We start from the raw sequence: 24,097 nt of genomic DNA on the forward strand, positions 1-24,097 counted from the left end.
TCTGAAGATGAGTTCTTCATCACAATCTTAGTCACATTTTTCTCCAATAGTGGGTTCATTGGCCATGCTTGCGCATCATTTTCACCTTTTCGCAATACATCAGTAATGTGACTGAAGCTGCTGTCCTCCACAAAGGTGTAGATTACCAAGTTTCCAGAGCCATACTTTGATACTCTTAGGAATTATATTATTTATATAACATTTTTCACAATGCACCACCCACAAAATGAATTCACAACACAACACCATTTAACAGACAATCATCACTGATGACTTCCCCTGTCCACCATGCACGCACACACACACACACACACACACACACACACACACACACACACACACACACACACACACACTCTGTCTTTCTCACTCTCTCTTGAATGCTGGCATGTCAATATTGATGGCATGCCAGCATTCAGGAGCATGCACTTATCATTCTGCTCGGCCAAGCTTCAATGCCTCAGCAGCTTTTTGGAAAATGTCAAGAGTTCCTGTTTTGACGTCCAACCAATTAGTGTTTCATCCTTTACTTAAGAGCTTCTCACACAAGAAGCAGTAATTTGTGTTCCACTTGCTCAATGAAAACAAAACACACTTGACAATGTGCCCCTTCTTGTTCTCTGAGCCTGGACATAACTGTGTTGCATTGTATTCTAGCTCCTTGTAATTTGTTTTTAATGGAGGCCACCTTGCTATCCACATTAGGAAGGTATTCACATACGGTCAGTTGAGAATTCTGAATAGGGTTTGTTACACAGAAACATTAAGACTTAAAGCATGCACCCTCCCAAAACTAATCTTTGCATGAGCCTTTGTTGTGAAATAAAGCAACTGTTCTCTCATGTTTAGAAAAATCTCCTGTTGTGTTAAAATATGAAATCTGAATGTATGAATGAAGGCCTGTTGACCTTAAGAGGCATGACACTGCACCAGCAGTGTAATTTCTGTGTGCTGTGAAGGCTGTCCAATTGTATGATTCTAATATAGAGTAGATATATTTCTTTATGTGGACTTTTTCAGTAAAATTTAATCTTTCCATTTTGTACAAATATTCTCTCACGCCTTTTTCAGGGTCCTCCTGGACGAGCAGGCTTTCCGGTAACTGTATTTTAACTTGTGTCAATGTGTGTATACAGTATTTGCATGTGGACATAGTGATCTCTGCAGTATTGATGTCTCCATGTGCTCTCTACTGAGTTGTTTTTGTCTCTGCATTTCGAGTAAGTTTTAATGAGCATGGATAGAGTGAAATTTAATACATCGAGCTGCCATTATCAATGATAGCCATAGCTGTCTCCAGGACATGTGTTAAAGTCACTGTACAAATGTCGTTAAAGAACTCTGTATACTACAATGTTAAATTTGTTTCTGAAGAAACATACTTGCCTGAATGATTAAAGCAAGGTTATGCAACTTTTGAAAGAGAAACTAACATAAACTCTCTTTCACAACTGAAAGGTTAAATTGATAAGCAAAATGGGAAATTAGCTATGGTAGCTAATTGTATCTTCTGTAAACTTAGCTAGCTAAATATTTTAATAGGCAGTGAATATAAATAAATTTGTATAAATGTATTAGCTTTTTTAGATTCATTCAATATGTTTCTAGATAAAATCTAGATTAAACTAGGCAGGATAACGTTTCTTATAGCACATTTTCTTGTTAATGTATAATGCATTTTAAAGACAGGGTTGCATTCAACTCTAACCCTCTGCACTTTACCGTCCATCAAAGGTTTGTTATGGAACTTGAATGTGTATAACATGTTATTTGAACAATCTGATTCCATATCTATGATCACTTCTCAGTTCAGAAACCTCAGAGATGTCAGTACAGCAGTGGAACTGAGTGCTTATAGCTTTCAAACTTTAACAGTATATACTCCTAATGCTTGCTCTCTGTATATACTGTGTTTTTGTTTTATCATCTCTGACCCTCTTTTCTCTTCAGTCTAACACCCACTTTCCCTTTTTTCTGGGCCAGTGATAGCAACATGTCAAACCAACCTATAACGTCAACAGGTGGCCATATAGTATCTGACCTTTGTCCTGTGTTGCCAGTTACAACCAGCAAACCCCCCATTTTGTTCACTCAAGCTCACTTATGAAACAGGTCCATAAAACAGCAGGGACCAGCTCATGTTTTGTTCATTTGCCAGAGTTTCACTGACATTTTGTGTCAAAGCTAGGGTGTGATTCTTTCCAGGATTTGTGATTGATTACACCCATCAAGCAAGGGGAAACAAAATCACAGGTGGTCTTTGACGGGTGAGGGTGGGAGGATATGGAAAAAGGACCTGTAAAACCTGAACATCAGGTACCAGTGTTTTCCACAGAATGTAGTTATTTCAGAATGTGACATTATATAGGTCTTCATAATCAAAGGGGGTAGACCCCACTGATATGAGGGATCATAAACTTATCCTTCCCCCCTCAACTATACAGTAACTTATATTTCATGGCATGAAGGTGGGCCAATCTCATAATGTGCAGTAAAATTCCACCCAGCCCTTTGACTTGTAACTTGCAACTAAAAAATTATTAATTCACTCCCAATTCACTCCACTCCACCACAAAACTAAATCACATCAAATGGGGTCTCTGTTTCACAAGTATTACTTATACTGGTGGTGAGTATAGGTTGGTGTGATTTTGGTCAGCTGTTGTGTGTGTTTGGCCTGAGTCTAGGGTCCAGCTGAGGCTCATTAAGGCTGTAAATGTCGCTCAGACATCTTGACATTGCACTGCTAAGAACCTTTGACTGCAACAATGTGTTTGTCAGCTTAAGGCCTACAGTGTGTGTGTGTGTGTGTGTGTGACTGTGTGTGTGTGTGTGTGTGTGTGTGTGTGTGGTGAGGCACCAGTGAATGTTTGCCTCCCCCAGTGGCCAATTGTATCTGTCAATTTAGTCAACAGGAGAACACAACAAAAGATCTGTTTTTGTAAAGTGTCAGGTTGTGTCTTATTTGAAATAAGAATTATTTATTTCAATTTGCTTTCAGCTTAGACAAGAGTCTTTTAATGTTTAATTGAACATTAAACAATGTTTAATGTTCAATTGATCTTCAGAAAAACATCTTGTGCAGTATATTACTTGTGGGAAAGCAGTTAATAACTCTCAGCCTTGACGAGGTCCATTCACAGCAGTTTTTACAGAGGAGCAATAGAAAGCATCCTGATTGGAAACATCACAAATTGGCCCAGGACAGGAAGGCTCTGCCGCAGGTGATTAAAACTGCCTTGAACATCATCGGTACTGATCCACTGAACATCAGTGATATTGGTGAAGTGAGTTGCCTGTGCAGAGCCCAAAGTATATTAAAAGACCATACTCACCCACCACAGCCTGTTTGTCCTGCTACCATCTGAGCATCTGTTAGACTAAATTATTCATCCTCCACCATAAAAATAGTTATTTTTTAACGTAGCAAGTGGAACTATAACTTGCATCTCCTTGTGCATCCCTGTGTTGTAGAATGACAATAAATGTACCTTGTACCCTGTGTTCATAAAGCTACTGTATGGGCCTTAGATTGTGTCAAAGGAGAGTTTTTGTCATGGCCACCAACCACTTGCTTCAAATGATGTAAAGAATAGGTAGGTGATGCTCACTTGGAAACATAATTCCAAATATCTCGTATTAATCAGGACTCTTGGGTTGTGTTGTGTTTTTCCGATCCCACTATCATGGAATGCTTGTCTTAAGTCTCCACATTAGGCATGGCATGGTTAACTGACTAAGCCCTCTAAACACCAATGATTCTATCCCTTAAATGGATACTATGGCATCTGGAACTCTTTCTTATTAGTAACACCTATTAGATTCAATTATCAATTCTAACAGTGCTAACAAACCAGTGTTACCATGTTCCAGTGGAAAATGTTTCAAATTAGGTTCAATTTAATTCAGTTGGACTCGATTCATTTAGTGCCTTGAATATGACAGAGCCTATAAGTCTAGATGTCAAGGTATCCCTTTAACCTAACCTAACATTAACCTAACCTAACCCTCACTTCAGACTTCCATCTAAACTTCTTATTGACCCTCTCCTACTGAATTTGCATTGGTCAATAGGGTGACAAAGGAAGTATGGGAATTCCTGGGAGAATGGTGAGTGACTTGGGTTTATGCTTCAAGTGTACTATAGTAGCTCTTACATTCATCATGACATAGCCAATGGCAAAAGCAACATGTCAGTTCTGAGGAAAGCAGTGGCTTTATGAAAATAAAATTCTAATTTTATGATTAGAGCTCTTCTCAGATCTTTCTGGGGGTGTAGGGACTGCTTGATTGATATCTCCCTCACCTCTTAGGGTGGGACAAATGACACCTTCATCATTAGTTTGATAAATTATGTTACCTCATACACACCACAGAATTCCTTCAATTTGAGCAAGGTCTAAATCAAGCAACATAACTGAAAACTGAATATAACGAGATATATATCTAATATGTGTCAAGTCAACAACAAGGTCAAGGCTTCCCAAGTCAGCTTGCAAGTCTTTTAAATTACAAATTGTACCATGATGTCAGGAAATACCAATTAACATTTCATTACCAATTATAATTTCATCAGTCATCATAAAAATGGAACTGACATGGGTTTACCTGGAACTGTTATCCTGCTTCATCATACATGCCCTCATTTCGCTACAACAAAGGAGAGATGGCAGTGGAGTTTTAACCTAGGTTGTTGATTGATTGTTATTGTTGACTATCTTAGAAAATGAGAGGATGTCTAAGGAGTGGAGAAGAAGTCTACTGGTGCTGATTTTCAAGAATAACAGTATTGTGCACAGCTGCAGCAAATACAGAAAATTGATCAGTTAAAGAATAAGGATATAGAAAAGAGTAGTGGAAGCTAGGTTAAGAGAGGAGGTGATGTTTAGTGAGCGGCAGTCTGGTTTCGTGCCAGGAAAGAGCACTGCAGGGTGTGTGAGGAGGTGTGGTAAATTCGGGAGTATGTAAAAGTAATGCGGGATGTATATGTGGGCAGTGTGACAGTAGTGAGGTGTCCAGAGGAGTAATGGATGTAAGGAGTAGAGGTATCAAAGGTGGATGAGTGTAAATAATTGGAGTTTGACTGTTCAAAGTAACACTGAGTACAGACGAGAGGTGAAGAAGATGTGGCAGGGTGCAGGCAGGGTGGAATGGGTGGAAGAGTGTCAGGAATGATTTGCGACAGACGGGTACCTGCAATACCAGCTATGTCTAAGGTTTAGTGGCAGTGATGAGAAGACAGGAGGCAGACCTGATGACGAGGATGAATAGAATTAGGATGAGTATATTAGAGTTACAGTTCTGGTTAGACAGTTTGGAGGCAAAGTGAGAGAGGCGAGATTGAAATGACATGTGCAGAGGAGTGCACCAGTGCTTGTCAGTCTGCTGCTGAAGCTCTATTGTGAAAGGTTTAATTTTAAAGTCAGAGATTTGTTTCTAAACATATTATACATCATAGACTACTGAAAACATGTAACTATGTAGTATGGAATTGTGGCGTTAGAACATAGGCGGGCTAAAATGGTGGCTCCATGACGCACTGAAGTCTCCTTGGCGTGACTCCTCCTCCAACACTGTATAGAGGAGTGCCTCCACATGTGAGGCTCTGGCTCAGAGAGGGCAGTAAACAGTGACTGGCGCCACTAACCTAGTCTCTTCACTGCAGTCAACCCAATCTCAATGCAGTGTTACTATGGTTTGTGTTGACTGCAGATAATTTGTTACAGTTATAAAATGCCTGAATTGACAAAATATGAATTGAAATAACGTTTTTTTTTTCCCTTTTAAATGTAATCAAAAGTTGTAAGCATAGTGTCAGAGTAGCCCAGTGCTACAAGAGGCTGTGCCTGGAAGGCTTTTCGAACACCCAGAACCCACAGAGCAAGCACAGCCTGAGTCAGGGGCATGCGTATAGTTGCCATATAGCAACATATTCATTTTACAATTTTACAAAAAACTAATCACATCTAAACTGGCTTTAACGATGAAAATTAAAAGTTAATTTAATGCAGATACTATTTCATTAATCAACTTTGGAAGCTCCACATCAACTTAACTCAACAAAAACATAACCCCCTAAATGGGACTTTCCTGCTGCTGCCTTAAATTTATCACTTGTATATCAGTAGTCTTTATATGTGTTGCTGTGTGTTATGTAAGATTGTGCTTAGACGTGTTACTAAGATTGATGAAAGCGCTTTTACACTACATTTACATTCACCCATTCATACATTATTCATACCAGAGGACTCCTGTTGAGAAGGAGACTGTTCATTCACACATATTCATACTCTAAAGCACAGCTTTTTGCAATTTGGGGTTCAGTGTCTTGCCCCAGGACACTTTGACATGCAGATTGGAGGAGCCGAGGATCTAAAAGCGAATCTTTAAATCCAAAGATACCTCCAAGCCACCTCCAAGCCTCTCTTTTAAAGCACAACATCACACTCAATTGTACAAATGGTTCGTGATGAAAGTAGCTGTATAAATAACAAAATTAAAAGTAGGCAAAATGATGTGCTGTCAAAAAATGACAAACATTAGTTTGTAACATAGTTGGACTCCTGATTCAAATGTCAGAAAGGATGTTTCAGACACTTAGATGATCTATTTGAAGCACAATGAGGCCTTCAGCTTCCACTTAACTCCACTTACCTTATACACACAGTAGCTCCTCTTAGCTCTTTCACCACATCCCCATCACTATTCATGAGGATGCTGCATGCCCTGAACCCTCTCCATGTCTCTAACACTGGTTCCTCTCTCTCTTGTTTCTCTTTCCTCTTCACACCTTTTTGCATGCGACTGTGACTGATCCCAGGGCATAAAAGGACAAGCAGGGGAGAAGGTAAGTTTAGGGTCACGTGCCTTTTGCAGGATTACATAAAAATGTAGTTATTTAGTTCCAAATTTTGTAATTTTCTGCCTTTGATGCCCTTTGTTACTTTGGTCATGTATGGTAAACCTACTTTGTAGGTTGGATCAGTGCAAGTATAAGTTGTAGAAAAACAGTTCAGTATAATTTGAGACATTGCTACAATGTGACTTAGTGGGTGGTGGTGTTGGTGGTAAGCAATACAGAGCTTTGCAGTGAATTGTGTGTACAGGTAGCATGTGATTTATATGACGGACGCAGGTCTGTATTTTAAACTGCATGAGGGTCACATTCTGTAAATGGTTTCCCACCCTGGTTGGATTACCTGTACTCCTCACGCCATGAAACACAATAGCAACGATTTGTCACATAAGCGTCTGAAAGCTCTATTTTAAGACTCCCCGAGGAAAGTGGGGAGACTTTTATGGAGACCAGAGCAGATTACATGAAGAGATTCTCTAAGAGAATTCAGAATGAATATAGTTCTATATTGAGATAAATAAATGTTGTTACTAGTGCCTTACGTAACAGATGAATCTTAGCTCTATGTCATGTGGAAGTTGCCATAAATATGAGCTGCCAGCTGGGAAAGAAAAGATTGATATTGGCCACAAAGTCATACTTAAATAAAAGACAAATTTTATTGTAGGCTCTAACATCTCCCACTCGGCTTTGTGGATAGCAAAGGTGTGTCAACAGACACAGTTAACATACAGTAAATCTCACAATGTCAGTTGTACAGCAACAAGCATCAATTTTACAAACTCTGCCCAAAAAGAGTTATGTGATGCCAACTTTTCAAATCGGGTTGGGTCTCAAAAATACAGACAGTGTGTTCTGGTGAAAACTTGAATGTAAACAGAAACCTTGTGTTCACAAGAAAGCTCCAGTACTAGTTCCAAAAATGTTCAACTAGTACTGGTTGAACATTTTTGGAAATACAAAAAGAAAATAGAATTGCACTCAGAAAAGTACTAAAAGAACCATTTAACAACTTCACTGAATGCACTGTATCCCTGTAACGCTATGTTCAAACATATCCTTACCAGGTTCATAATAACAAGCTGTAAGCTAATGTTGTGCTAGCAACAGTTAACAGTCAATAAATATAATGTCACAGTATGCTTAACATCAGGACTAGCTACCTAATCAACTATGTCACTGCCCCCTAATCAATTTCAAGATTTTCACAGATTTTCACAAAGGTGGTGTGCAACGTTACTTGGCTGCAGCCTGAAGCTGTGAGCTGAATGTGAGATGTGAGATGATTGCTTGTTCCACACAGTGACAGTATTCAGGATAGGAGACAAAAGCTCCAGATCACAAGCTCTATCCCCTGAACGGGGATCATTGATGTAAACAGTTCAAAGATGTGATCAGAGAGTGATCATGGAATCCAATGTGTCAGTGAGTTCAGAGGGGATCAGTCTACTCCTTGCAGCTCATGTGTTTCCATCTTGTGGTGTTCAGAGGTGTGACATTGGAGAACCAGCGTTACTATCACTGTTGAAAATAATCTAGCTTGGTAAAGTGTTTCAACTAATTGTAAACAGAGGTTTACTGCGTCCCTGTTGCAATGGTTACCTCAGCTAGCGCATTAACTTAGAGCGGTGAAGAGACAGTTTCACTGGAACTACTTAGTGGGTGTCCATTATCACTTTTAATGGACAGAGTATTCACCCAGACCATGATATAACAAATGTGAAGTGCATGTTAATTGTCAAGTGTCCCACTTTTCCATCAGTTGTTGGCAGCAAAATAAGAGTAGCTTTACTGTATATTGTTCTTGGGAAACTGCAGCCTTTACTCCTAACAAACTGTAAATTTACTGCTAAACTTTTCCACTACTCGGCTCACATTCAACATCACTTTCCCTGCTGCTCGCGCACTTTCAGTTGCACCACCACATACTCAAATGTACACCTTATCATGAGTAAAAACAGCAAGAGTGTGCAGCATAAAGTAAAAGAAGAGTAAAAGCAGAGTAAAACTACATATATTTCATTAAAAATAAAGTGAAAAGTATCCTGTAAAACAACTACTCTTAGAAGTACAACTAATTAGAAACATGTTACTACTCACCACTGGTGCTCACTGACCATATTTCCCTGAAAAGTTTCTATTTAGCTGCACCAAAAAAGCCTCTTTTACCTCAAAGTTTTGATTTTCCAGCCAGCATATTTGTTTCTCACTAACTCCGCAATATTGTTGCCAAACGGCAGACAAATAATGTAGCAAGTAGTTGGTGCGGAAAATTAGCAGCTAATCACCCAGATATTTTTCTCAGGCGTTGATGGAGACCAAAATAGAGCTAAAAAGAACATAGATGTTGGCCATACATTCATATTCTGGCCGAGAAACACCACTCAAATGGAATGATAATGTGGGTCTGTGGAATGTGTATAGAGGCAACTGTTTGCTAGAATGTTCCTCATAATAAAATATTGTGTTCACTTGTGAACACTCTTCAAACTCTCTCTCCATATTTTGTAAAACAATCCTAAGGTCCCCATTTATCAGCTGTATCAAAGCCAGAAACGGCAGATTTACAGATTTGATTTTTTCTCTTTAAATACAGCTTGATTTGTGATATGCAGGGCAGAATTTACAATGAAAGGAGAAACACTGCAAATCGGTCATACCACAATGGCAAGTGTGGTTGTTAGCCAAGTATCTTTAATAAGGCCAGTCAGTCAAAACAACAGTAGCTTCCACCTCGGCCTGATTTGTGAGAGATCATATATGATAACCTGACAACCAAGACCATAAGCAGACGACGTAGTGGCAGCTCTCTGGAACACTATGAAGGTCTGCATCCAAAATAATCCATTGGCTTTTTTTTTTTTTTCTCATCAGGGAATATATTGTAATACTTTGATCGGGATTTGTCCCATTTGTGGTTAGCCCCTTACCTACCAGGACAGAGAGAATGATGAAATCCAGGAATAATACACAGCAGACTAGATCATCTCTCAAAAGGAAGTATCTTCCCCAGAAAAGCAGGGAGAGGCAGACACAAAGAGAATCAGTGAAGACAAGTTTTTCCAGAACAGTATACACTCTTCAAGCAAATGGCTTCTGTGGGTTTTGTGAGATAATGTTTGGGGCAAGCAGCTTGTAAGCTGAGAGGTTGAGAGAAAAAACAGAAAGACACGATGAATTGGTTTTGCAAAAAAATAGCAGCTAAAGAACCACAGCAGATGGACATACTATCTGTGGGCTCAAGAAAATTCCATTCAGATGAAAATGAGACGTATATAGTTTTGGAGTGGGTCCTGGATTTAGTTGTGATTCTAGCTTTGCCTTTGCCTTGTTACCATGACCTCTTACAACCAAAGTAATCCAATCTCTCTATGACTGCATCTGTAGATCGTCGCTTGTCTAATCTACTAAAGCTGTAGAAAACCAAGTAACTGAAAACTGCCCCAGATGACATGAACCCTGTTTTTCTATCATTACCTTTTTCCTTTTGGCCCCTGATGTCCAATCAAACCCAAAGTGAGAAAACAAATTCTTAACCTCCTAAACTTGACATTCAGAAATATTTAGAATAACATTTGTCTTTGATGGATGATCACATATGTCCTTGTCATCAATTTAGGAGGAGGGTAAGTGCATGAAACCTGAGTTGGACCAGTCTGGCCTTATTGGTTTGTGGGATTGTGCAGGGAGTCAGAAGGGCTGCACAGACCACCATGCTTACAGTGCAAATCAATTATTTTTGTGCCAAATCCAAAGCCCAGTGTCATTCTATTGTTTGTTTAGCAGTACCGCGGACTGTTTAAGTCACACTGACTGTGAAGTCTGATCCTATTTGTCTTGGATGAAAGACAAATATGTATGGGTCAGGCTCCAAAAATTCTGGATCCTATTTATATCCTGCATTTTCAATAATGAAACTTAAAGCATGTTTTGTTTGATTCTCTGACCAACAAACCCTACAAATATTCACATCACCAAGTTTCTAGCGCAACTTATTTTACAAGAAAATACAGATAAATTTCACTGTGGAACCTTTTAGTGTTCAAAAGTGTTAGGCTGCTGTAAAGTAAGACTGCTTTCAAAAATATAAAATTTATTCTTATCAATTTACAAAATGCAGAGTGAACAGAGGAAAAATCTAAATCAAATCAATATTTGGTGTGACCTTCCTTTAACTTCAAATCATCAACTCTTTTACACTTGCACAAAGTCAGGGATTTTGTAGGATCATAGTCAGGTGTATGATTAACCATTGATGGTGCTAACGATCATTTCATTTATAGGTTGAAACAGTCATTGACTGAAACCAAAACAGCGGTGTCTGAGGCTGAAAAACTCTTCTATCAAAGTGAGGTTGTGGAAGATTTCATGTCACAGGTCATCATGTTCAGCAACAAGACACAGACCCAGGCAAAGATTTCAAAGCAGACTGGGGTTTAAAGATGTGCTGCTCAAGCTCTTTTGAAGAAACAGTCAGCATTACTGTGTCACTCTGTCCATGGGCAACCGTCCGGGGAAGTAAGAAGTGGTCTTCATGGAAGAATTGTGGCCAAAAAGCCATTCTACATGGAAACATGGCCAAGAACTCAGCTATGCATGAAAACATAGGAAGTGGGGAGCAATTTGAAATATTTAGCTGTAGCAGAAGGCAGTTTGTTCACCGTAGGGCAGTACAACAATGAGTGTCTGCAGGCAACAGTGAAGCTGGTGGCGGTTCCTTGCAAGTTTGGGGCTGCATTTCTGCAGATGGAGTTGGGGATTTGGTCAGAGTTAATGATGTCCTCACTGCTGACAAATACAGGCAGATACTTATCCATCATGCAATACCATCAGGGAGGCGTCTGATTCTTTCAAGTCATTTCGTCTACTCAAAGCGCTTTTACATCACATCCTCATTCACCCATTCACACGTCATTCATTCAGGAGGAGTCTAACTTGGAGGAAACTATTCTTTTACACACAGTCACGCACTGAAGCTACTTCAGGAGCAAGTTGGGGTTCGGTGTCTTGCCAGTGTCTTGCATTCTCACTTTACAGCTTTTCTCCACACCCGCCTAAAACTTTTACACAGTATTGTATGTCAACCACAGTAGAATTAGAGGAGGTTTTTATTTCCCACTGTGCATATTTACCTTCAGAGGAATGCATCAGTGTGCTGAATCTCTCTAATAATATCTGTGGAGGTGACTGGCAAAGCAAGTGGAATCCCCTCCCCATCTATCTTTTCATGATGTGCTCTTCTATCTGTTTTTAGGGAGCACCAGGTGAGCCAGGTCTGTCTATCATTGGACCAAGAGGACCTCCTGTAAGTGTCTTCACCTCTCACTACGCCTAATGAATCTCTTATCTTCAGTCTTTTCAGTAGACCTCTGCTTAACACATCAGGTTCTTAGACACCAACAGACTCAATTATGTTGATTAATCTAGAAAATTCGGGAGTTCTTCCCAGGATTGTGGGGTACTGGGCTCAGATTTATGTTAGCCCAGCCAAACTGTCTTTAATCAAAACTGTGTAAATGCAGAAGCAGCTTCATTACCGACAGTCCAATCTGCATAACGTTACAAAACTCATTACTGTGATACAATTATACCATTTACATTGCTGTTTTTAATCATGAATCAATCATGATTAAAATGATTGTTGCATTGTTATAACTAATTCGACTGTACTAGATATTTGATATGTGGCTGACATATCTTATAAAGCTGCACTGTGTTGTGGGCACTATTGCTCTGGGCTCTCCGTTGTCAGTGGGCTTCATTTGATTTCAAATTGCTGCCAGTCAGCCGTAAACCCAATCCAAACACCCCCACTTTCTATCGCCTATGATTGTAACTTCACATCTCTCGTTTAATCCCTGCACTATCAAACTACACTTTTGACTGTGAATTGCATCCAATCTCCACTGTTACACAATTTGATTATTTATCCACGTCGCATTTAATTTTTGTGTTTGTCACCTTCATATATTTCATAGGCCTACACTTTATTTGTTTGTCCATGGTACACTCCATATATCCTTTGTATGGGCAACATATCTAATCAAGTTTCTCCATTTCATTATAATTAGCCTACTAGTCCACTTTGCAAATAAATGTTACATTTTCAGTTAAATTTTAATATTGAGCTACTTTATTTATTTCATTTTGTGAAGTTGGCCTTTCGAAGTGCTCTCTGAAGCAAGGTCTAGGATGCCTTGTGTTCATGAAATGAGAAAATGAAAACTTTGCCATAGAGCTAAATCAAATACATTTTTAAAAATGTCTTGATCTGACAAGTAACATTAATAAGATTGTATGTATGGTCAAAAGTATGGTCAAAGAGGGTGTAAACTGCCCAATGTCTGCTGGGATTGGCTCCAGCCCTTCCTTAAGGATGAACAGTAGATGGATGGATGAATATCACATATCTAGTACACCTGAATTAGTAATTACACTGCATCAAGACGACCTTTCTTGTAAAAATGTATAATGTTGGTTTGGCAAATATTTCAGCTAGTATTCTAGAAAATGAGGTTTTGGATTGGCAATTCTTACAGTTTACGACGTAGGGTTGTAATATATATATATATATATATATATATATATATATATATATATATATATATGTATATATATATATATATATATAGATCGAATGGATCAAATATCTAGTTGAACTAAATTAATAAAGCTGCATCTAGATGATATATTTTTAATATCTCTTTTTTAAATATCTTGGTTTATGTCAAATATTTAAACTAGTATTCTAGTAAATGAGGATTTGAGGAAATGAGGAAGTAGGGTTGTAAAATGATATATCTATCAAAAATATTAAATATCTAGTAAACCATATAATAGTATCATATTAATAATAAAAGTTTGGTTACAAAGTTTGGTCTCCATAGCAATGGTCAATGAGGCTCATGGGTAATTCCACTATGAAAGACCTGCTATGAAAGACCTTACTGTTTCAGAATCAAGGATAAAATAACTCAGACCCATTGCTCTAATGATAGTCCGTCATATTGTTGAGCTATCAAGGATACTTTTGTGTTTAATTTTAAACAAGAAAGTGGTGACAGTGAGGAAAAGCGGAGCGTCTTTTTCTTTATACAAAAAGTCTGCCACTTCCACTCTTAAAAATTGAAAAGAAAACATGATTTTCCAGGACCAAAGGCAAAGTAAATTAAAATGGATGGTCGTTGCATTAACCCGTCATATTGTTGATCTAGAAAGGGCATGTTTGTGACAAGCAGCAGACCTTTCCGTACCACCAACGGAAGACAGGAAAACATGGATAACATTTTTTGGTTAAATGTTGAGTACAGTCAATCAATCAATCAATCAATCTTTATTTATATAGCGCCAATTCACAACAGCGTTATCTCAAGACTCTTTACATAAAGAGCAGGTCTAGACCAAACTCTTTAATTAGAGAGAGACCCAACGATTCAGGAATTCAACATTAAGGATTCAAGAATCCCCACATGAGCAGCATCAGATATTATATTGAGCAAAAGTGGAGGAAGAACTCCCCTTTAACGGGAAGAAACCTGGAACAGACCCAGGCTCAATGTGGGCGGCTTCTGTCAGGGTCCGTGTTGGGTGGAGGTTGGACAGAGAGAGAGGGAGAGAGAGAGAGAGAGAGAGAGACAACACAAACAGCAACCAACGTACTAGCAGTGACTATAGCACTAACAATAGGAGTGTGACTAAAAGATTAGCAGTATGATATTATTGAAAAACATGACGAGTGGCCGACGAGCCGCAGCAGTGATTCATGAAGCAGAGAACCACATCAGCAGGACCAGGACCAGGATCCATAGGAACCTGAGAGATGAGAAAGCACAGAAAGGCTCCGGGGAAGATAGCAAGTTAGAGGCAGACATTTGGCTGACATGGGACATAATGATGGAGAGGAAGAGGAGGAGAGAGAATAGAGAGAAGCCCAGTGCACCATAGGAGTCCCCCAGCAGTCTGAGCCTATAGCAGCATAACTAGGGGCTGGTTTGGCAGCATTATGAGAATTAATAGGACAGGTTCAGTGCTCCCAGGTCCTACAGAGGTCCTACTGGCAGGAAAAAGACGAACTGTAGGCACAAAAAGATAACCCCTTTGAAATGCACCAATTTGAAAATCATGCTTCATTTTAGTCTTCATTAACATAGGGAACCTTTCCTTTTTTTTTTTTTGGCCTTCTTGTTCATGTTGACTTAAGACTTAAGCAGGATTGTCAGATCTTGTCAGGGAAAGAAGCTCAGCAGGTCACGATCAGAGTATGCACGCTAACTGTTATTGACAAACACTCATTGAACTTATTCACCCTCTCTTCCTAGATGTACATCTGTCTTTAATTAGAATCATTTGTTCTTTCCTTACAGTGTTTCATCTCAGAGTCAAATTTTCTCCTGTGCAGAGAGAACACACTCCCACACATTTAATCTTCTCCCCAGAGTCCTCAGTATTACTCCTTGAGTCAAGATCAATTTCAGTACTCACCAAATACCTCAGTGTGGTGAAGGGATTGGGGAACAGGAATGTGTTGTCTTTCACTGACCCCCTTCCAGCAGATTCTGATGTCAGACGTTCAAAAGTGTATCAAACAAACAGATTTTCAACAAGCTGTTTTTCTGTTTCTCTTCAGGGACAACCAGGAACAAGAGGGTTTCCAGGCTTTCCAGTAAGTAATGTCCATGCTGTGTCTCAGGTTGATACTGTAAATGTGGTTTGATGATTTGTGTAAAAGATGCAAAGATACTTTATAAGCAAAAAACAGACAAAATTACTTCTTCATTACATACTCTACCCCACCTTCAAAACTTAGCTGCCAGGGTAGTCACCTGCACCAAGGCCTGGCAGCACCCGAACACTCATCCACCTGCACTGGCATCCAATCAAGTACCGCATCAATTACAAAATCCCCATACTCACATACAGATGCCTCCATTTCCTCGCTGGCCTCCTTCCACCATACACCCGTCCCAGACCCTCCGGTCCTCAGACCCTCGGGGACAGAGCTTTCAGTGTTGCAGCCATGACCCTCTGGAATGCTCTCCCTGCCAAAATCTGCAATATTTCCTCTAAAATATCCTTGGGTTTCTTGAAAGTCGCTCTATAAACCCAAGTTATTATTATTCTTATTACTGAGCGAGTAGTAATAAGTTAATGCCATCCAGTAGAAAAGAGTCTCTTCATTTAACCCTAGAAACACTAACAGTCAGTAACACCATCACTATCGTCGGGTATATTTTACCTGATATAATATACCCGATAAAAAAATACTTCTCATCAAAATATATTAAAGTACAACAATACATGGCAAATTTATCGTAGGGAGGCCCTATAAAAAAGCTTTAAAGTTAGGGAATCGTTAACGAAAAAGTCCTTTAAAAAAAAGACACAATGAAACACAATGAAAATCACATGACCACAATCACATGGGTGAAAATCACCCGACGTTAGTGTTCTAGGGTTACGTTCATTTTTGTGTCCCTTAAGTTAAGCAGTGCATCATACTAGAAGTTATTAGAAATCCATATCCAATCCATTTCTTCACAGTCACATTTACACTTTTGTGGTATGTCAGCGGCATAGTTTCATCTCTATAATATTGTCATTTATTGAATTGTATTGATTTTTGTCAACTTTTAGCATGCTTACCTTACCTTATCTGTATGAAGATGTGCACAGTCACAAGACAAAAATAAATAGTTTGTTGCTTTAATGGAGCTATATCTCCGCATTTACCACGTCTGTTTTGGAGCAGAGCTACAAGGCTAAAGACAAGACATTGCAACAAAGCCATTTCCCAGATCCCAAACATTTCAGGCAATCATAGAATTTATTACGTATTTAAATAACAAATTCACAGGGTTGTAGGCAATTTTCTGTTGACAAATAATGTAAAACACAATTTGTGAAGTAGCAAAACATGATGTATTATCAATACAAGGCCATAATGCACCCAGATTGATGGATAGCCAGAAGATTGATAAATTATGCTATTATTTCAATTACTTGTATTGTGACAAATAGCCACCAGTGGCAGCATTGTGGCCTGTGTTCTATTCAAGTCGGATGAAGGTGAAGAAGAAAGCTTTTTTTGTTAATTACACGGACTCTATGTCTTTCATCATCTTAAAAGTCCCTAAGAAGTATTTACAATTTTCTTTCTCTCACAAAATATTTGGGGTCCTGAGTGATTAATATGTCTGCGATGTGTAAGAGGCACACCCAGACCCATGAAACAGAGTATGACAATCCTGAATCACGGTTAATTGTGACCTAATTTTACTTCATTGCCTATCTATTATTGGGCCAGCTGTTGGTGATGAAATTTGTGATGCTACTCCTGATAATCATATGCTCAAACATCTCCTTTTCCTTTTTTTATCACAGGGTCCAATTGGGTTGGATGGCAAGCCTGTGAGTTTCCCCAAGTTCCTGTTAAAAAGTGAAACTACTGAGTAATTGAGTGCTCCTTCAGTGCACAGAACTGTGATTATCTGTGATGATAATGAGCATGATTAAGCTAAGAATGACTGTGGTCATTGTTGTAATAAAATCTCTATCAGTGTCATTACTATTATTATAGGTTGGGGTTAAACATGCTATGGATATTTCTGAGTAGTTGAAGTACCTGTTGATTCAGGTAGTTTGCTGCCTGCATTCATTGTTTTAATGTTCACACAGGGGCAGAATGGACTGAAGGGAGACATGGTAAGTATGATTTTTTTATAAACATAGTTGCACTATAATACCATTACCAGTCAAGCACTCATTTCAACCCCATAAAACCTAAAACCTAAAACAACAGAGTTGTGGTCTGATTTGTGCAACACAGTGGGTTAACACTGGGTTGCGTACAGTAGGGAAAAGGCCAAAGCAGATGGAAGCTATTACCCACATTTTGGTTTTGAGTCTGGCTTACAAGGTAAATTAACTGAAATGGGCGAAACAGGATTTGTCAATGGTGCATACTTAGTCTTGATACATTTATGCCTAAAGCAGTTTTTTCCACATTAACATTCTATATTCTCACTTGATTATCATTTGATTTTTTAGCAGCCACACAGTACAATGAACATCATATTGCAGGTAGAATAGGACTAGGTTTTTTAAATAATCCATTTCAGTGTTTTTCATAGCTAATCATCTGTTGACGACTAACCCTGGCTGATATTACAGAGCCAAAGCAACTGTGCTGATTTCCAACTTCCACTTGCTATTTATGTTAAATGCTCCCAGTGTTTTAGTTGTCTAATCTTAACCATACCTTCACCACAGGTCATTTACCACAACCATGATCTTTCTGGACCCCTAACCATACTGTAGATGCAAAATGCAGGAATTCTAAAAGAATTGTAAAAATGTTAGAATAGATGACGATTTATGGAAATCACCATGGCAGGGTTTGTTTTACAAAGTGAGGGGATGTGCACCTTAAGGGTTTTTTGCATCAACTCCAGGAAAAATGGCAAAATTTCAAGGAAGCCAATTAGGATTGGATACTCTTAATCAATTTCTCTGTAACAAGCTCCTGTTTTTAATCTGCTTTCTGGTGAAGATCACAGTATTTAAAAGGGGTTTTAAGGGTTATTTGGTAATTGTAGAAAGATGCTGTTGCCTTCACAAAGTGGCTTTGGAACAGCTGAGCCTGTGGGGTCACCAGCGTGGGATGCACTGGATTTGTCCTACTTGGCCCTCACCCAGAGTCCATTAATCAACCAGTCACTTAGCTCTGACAGCTGCTTACACTGGCCACACCCCAGGGCCTGATGGGATGTCAATTGAGTGCCTTCTTCTACAGCATGTAATTGTGATAGATTCTAATTTAATTGAATAAATTGGAATAGATTTAATACATGCTAATTAATCAGGTTTGATTGATACCTTGACAGCTTTACTCATTTTGCTTTCATGTTAATCAGATGGATTATTGTTCTGCCATGTGGAATTCCTCAAGCTTCAAATCAATGCCTATATCACATTCAAAAATGACTGTATTGCTGTTGTCTTTCAGGGGCAGCGAGGTCCTAAAGGAATCCCAGTACGTTGCTGAAGACTGATATTAGTCCTTACATAGTAAACTGCTAAATCTTTAAGCTAATTACTTAATCAGTCACCCTCTTATTCATCATCTTATATCATTCATCTGTGCTGTTTTGGTTTCCAGGGGGAACCTGGACCGAAAGGTGAAAAGGTGAGACATGTTTTGCAGTAATGTTACAATTTGGGCAATGAGTATCATTCTGAACTTAACCAGCCAGTAGTGGTGGAAGACATATTCAGATCCTTCACTTAAGACTGTTGAAGGGGCACTCAAGCAATTTAGTATTGCATTTTCATAAAGTTGTGGTACAAGAGAGGGTCAAACTCCAGAACATTCTGTATCCTATAATCAAAATGTCAAGGTAATTTGTTTCATTTTACAAAAATGACAAGTTGCACAACTGTTTTTTTTGCCCAGACTTGGCAAAGCCCTTCTAGAGTAGCCCATGACACATTAAACTGCTTTCCCTGGCTGAACTCCACTCTCCTCACAAGTAAACTGATCTTCCTATGTAAGATCTCTGGACTTCCCTTTTAATGTGTGATTATAAGTAATTGGTGTAAAAATATGTGAAAACCTCTACTATTTGTGGTCTTCTCACTTCTTTTTTCTGTTTTCTCCAGGGTGTATGTGGAGACTACACACACCGGGTAAGAAAACATTATTGTAGAAAAAAATTCTGTCTCAAAAAGCTTCCACTTCAACGTCAGTGTTTGCTAAAATTAGAAATGCTAGTCTTTTTGTGTTGCAATTGAAATGTTATTATCATGACACAAACTGTGTCCTCCACAGCGTGTAACAATATCTCTCACAGGTCCACATGTATGTATTGTTTTATAATGTCAAAACAGAATAGAAAATGGTAAGTTAGAAGAAGGGAAATTACTGCAGAAGTTATAGAGAGAAATGGTGTTGACGGGTAGGACATGGTGAGCTCTACAATTCTTTAGCTCACCATGTCAGGGGTTTGGTTAGTCGAGATAACACAAGGCGATTACTGGTGGCCTGTTGGAGCACACATTGAGACATGATAAGAGCCTGTGTGTGTGGGTGCCAAGAATAAGAGTCTCCTGTGTGAGGGGGGATTTTAGCTAAACCCAATTCTATCATAATTCACAGTTATTAAATGGTCCCTGCTAAGATGATCAGAGTCTGAGTTTTTTTCATAAACATTTGCTACTAAGTTTGAAAGCTCTCAAACTTCAGGACAGTATATGCTTGACCTAGCTCCAATTCAGAATGGGGAGTTTAGAGCAACAAGGATCCAGAGAGGATTTTGGGTTTCATGCTTTAAGGCTTTTTCATACACTTCTCAGACCCCCTTGAAGCAGTCTGTATGGGAGGGATTCCAACTGTCTGCTCACTCTCCAGGCCCCTGTCCTATAGTGAGACCTGTGGTGGTTGGGGGGGTTACTGTAGGTGGAGGTAAAATGTTTATGTGTTTAAGAGACTTGAAAGGCATTTCAGGACAAAGCCAGCCAGATTAGCAAATATACCTTGTGTTTTTGAGTAATGTGAAGCAGCTCCATTGTTATTATTTCAACCTTTTTTTTTCCAAGAGTGAGATTTGAAGATTTATATCAATGTCATACCACTGTGAAAGCACAAAGCTATAGTCAGGATGTGGTTATTCTAGCTTTGCATAAACACAGTGGGAAACAGCTAGCCTGGCTCTGTCAAAGAAAAAAACACAACTATTAAGCTGACTGTGTAAAAGACTGCCTTTTGTTTAACTATTACAGAAAGTAATACAAAAATAATAATTTGCAGTTTTATTGGTAGTTACAATAAATATTTTGTAACTATTTCATGACAATCCATGATTTTTTTCCTCTTCATTGTGTGGGAAAACTAGGCGAAACATCCTGACTAAAGCTCTGTATATAGCACAAAGGCATTAGATTGATATCCAACTGAACATCTTCATCTTCGTCAAGAAAATGAATGAACAGTTTGAACTATTCCTCAAACTATATTCCTTCAAATAGTTATCATCTAAAGTCAGACTTCACAAGAATGGATTCGCTTTTTGTGTGGTTGGATAATGGCTCATTGCAACCATTACCAGCACTGTAAATGACCACTTCCCTGGTGTGTAGGGCCTCTTTGTGCAGGATCTTCCTCTGAAAACCTTGGCTGCCTTGCGCTCCAGTCAGGCTCTGATGCTGAAGGTTTGTGGGTGCCTCCAAACACCCTGATAGATAACCCTCAGCGTGGGTTTCACCAAGTCATGCCGCAAAGAGAGCCAGTGCCCTAGAGCCAAGGCACTCCTCAACCTTCTGCTCTCCACCCAAAGGAAAAAAAAGATCAGTGTTGCAACAAGGCTGCAACTGGTTTAGTTCAACAGTTTTTCAAGTGAAAAGTCAATGAATAGAATTTCATATCAATCCAATGAGTATCTCTTTGAATTTCAGTTAATGTCACACTGCCAAAGCATCGGATGCCAATATTGAAATTAGAAAAAAAAATCCTTTTTCAATGTGTGTGCACATTCTGTACCTTTTTTCTAATACACAACCTATTATAGGTCCAAAAGTAGCTTTAGAAAAAAAATAGGTCCTAAAAAAGTTTTTATTTTACTTAAATCAACAAAAGAATATCTAAATATGAAAACAAGTGTTTTATTTTAATATTAATTTTGTCATACATAACTTTAACACAATTGAAAAATTATGTTTTTTTTTCAAATTGATGATGATGAATGATTTCATTTAAATATTGGCAGTCCTTGACCTCTATACTCTTAAACATATTTCAAGTTGTGGTGGATAGCTTGAAATGGTGAGGGACAAAGCTGCACACTTGACTACTTTTACTACATTTATACCCCAACTTATATTTACTTATAAAAATGCTGTACATATTTCCATAGAAATAGTACAATTATTGGTGTTGTTTTTTTGGCTTTCAATTGATCTGATTAAAATCTTATAATTTTGTGACTGATCACACAATGAAAAGAAAACAACAACACTAAACACTGAACAAAACAATGAAAAGAAAACTGACTTCATGTTAGAAATATGTTTGTTAATGTATTGGGTGATGGTAATCTTTTCTTTAAAGGCTGCTGCATAATAACAGTTGTGGAAATATGTACACTATGTAAAAAGTAGGCAAGTTGCACGCAGCTGGGTCTACTTGGTGTCAGTATCAATGGGAGCATATCTATCTCTGCCGCCTTCTCCTAAACTTGTATCTGATCATGCTGGTCATCTCAACAGAAACGACGCATTGTACAGACCTGTGTTGGACAGTTAACCACAGTAAGTCTGGTTGTGCACTGTACCTGTACTGCTGCACTCTCTTTGTGGCAAGACTGGTGCCCACTTCTGCTCCACTGCAATCTAGGGGCCTGGCTTACTGTTAATGGGGAAATGGATGCACACAATGCCAGAATAGGGGGTGCTTGATGATCTGCTACCAACAGACTTCGGAAATATGTAAGAACTTTGAACACTTTCACATTCTTTTGAAATAAAGATGCATCACAGGACATCAACCATACCCTTTGCCACTCCAGGCCCATAGTTTGCTGTGCTGGTGCCTTTTTGTCTCTCCTTTCTTCAACCTTAATTCCTTTTTTCTCTCCTTCACCTTCCCGTTTCCTTGGTTTTCACCCTCATGTTCTGTTTCTCTTTTTCCTCCACAACCCTCTCCCGTTTCTTCCCTTGTTCTCCTGGTTCTGCCCTGTTTACTTTCTCTGGCCTCCTGGTGACCTTTGCCCTGTGACCTTTTTGTACCGCTGGCCACCTGTGCTTTGTGACTGCCCCTGGCAGATGTTGCCCATCACCGTGCGCAACATGCCCTCAATAAGCCCTCTAATCCTAAAACGCCTCAAGGTACAACTCTCTCTGCCCCCTACTTGCCCACATTTCTCTGCCCACCCTGTAGATATCACCATCCGTCGCCAAAATCTTCCCAATCGTCCTTTACCATTGTGCTGTAATTAACCAACTTTTGGCTGCTACTGCTTCTGAATGTTAAGTCATGGTCTTTTCTGTAAATGGTGTAAGACAGGATATGAAAAGAAAAATGCTGCGTTTTTTCAGTTTTACAAGCTAACCAGAAATAATTTAAAGTTTTCCTCAATCTAAAATAATAATGGTAATTTTACAAAAAAGTTTAATCAAGTGATAAATCCCTAAGATGAATGAAAAGTATGTAAGTGGACCAATTTCCCTGTGGCAACATAGTCCTGTATTGCTGATTAAAAAAAAAAAAAGAAAACCTGAATTTACATCTTCATACAGACATTTCAACTGCAAATGTATATGCATACATCATGCACAACATTTAAGGGTTTGCTTTTGACAACAACATTGCTTTGATCACACTCAGTTTTAGCCTTCACCATCTTCCCCTAACATTTAACTGACTTAACAGTGCTCTTACAGAGTTAAAGAATTCAAATTACACCCTCCCTGTCTTCTCTTTCAAACTCCACACCTCCAGTTTGAAACATATGCTTTGTCAAGACAGCAAACATATCAGACTCATTTCTTACTCACGTGTTTCACTGGCCATTTGCAGATATGATATGGAGAAATACAAAACAAAAAAGAAATGTTTTTTTTTCTTGCAGATTTGTTCAAATGGTTTGGCAAATCCAAATTCGAAAACACAAAAAATTTTTTGTGGTTTTATATCTTTCCATAACTTCTATACATACACGCAATAAAAAAACACAAACATTATTGCTGGTCTGAGACACAAGCTTTTTGTCACATGAAAGGTGGATACTCAGCTCATCTAATGCCCTTTCCACCTTGGGCACACTCCTTCTATGGCATTTGAATGTTGGCACATCACCAATTTGACCATGAATTGCAGGGATACTGGGTTATGCAAAACAGTTCCATACGAAGGTTAGTCCTTGGACATACTGTTGGTGGTTGGTTGCTCGATAACAACCACAGCTGCTAATTAAACAAATGACAATGTAATAACTTGTAATAGAACTTGTAATAAAAAAAAAATTATAGATGGTAATAGTAATAACAAATACTGGCCCCTAAATGACAATTAATGAAACTGTTAATCAACACTAGTTTATTTAAAATGAAATTTTATTTAAATAAGTGAATTTAATGAAATGCACTTATTAAAAGAAAATACAAAGCAGAAGTTAATCAGCAATTGATCAGATCCAATTGTTTACCATATAAGTTATTACACCATCCTGCAGGCATGACTGTCCATCAGTT

The 24,097-nt window shown here is 38.7% G+C and overlaps 1 protein-coding gene across 1 annotated transcript in view; it reads left to right on the forward strand.

Annotated features, from left to right (window-relative positions):
* Positions 1-12,116: 12,116 nt before the first annotated feature.
* col13a1 (collagen, type XIII, alpha 1) overlaps positions 12,117-24,097 on the forward strand; it is a 47,694-nt gene continuing 35,713 nt past the window's right edge. Inside the window, exons 1-8 of the mRNA XM_070841622.1 lie at positions 12,117-12,161; positions 15,483-15,518; positions 17,237-17,263; positions 17,531-17,557; positions 18,861-18,887; positions 19,014-19,040; positions 19,514-19,540; positions 22,115-22,156. Of these exons, the coding sequence (XP_070697723.1) occupies positions 17,555-17,557; positions 18,861-18,887; positions 19,014-19,040; positions 19,514-19,540; positions 22,115-22,156 (126 nt within the window). The 5' untranslated portion in view covers positions 12,117-12,161; positions 15,483-15,518; positions 17,237-17,263; positions 17,531-17,554. The remainder of the gene's footprint in view (positions 12,162-15,482; positions 15,519-17,236; positions 17,264-17,530; positions 17,558-18,860; positions 18,888-19,013; positions 19,041-19,513; positions 19,541-22,114; positions 22,157-24,097) is intronic.

The sequence above is a fragment of the Pempheris klunzingeri genome, chromosome 12 (genome assembly GCF_042242105.1).
Source record: "Pempheris klunzingeri isolate RE-2024b chromosome 12, fPemKlu1.hap1, whole genome shotgun sequence".
NCBI lineage: Eukaryota > Metazoa > Chordata > Actinopteri > Acropomatiformes > Pempheridae > Pempheris > Pempheris klunzingeri.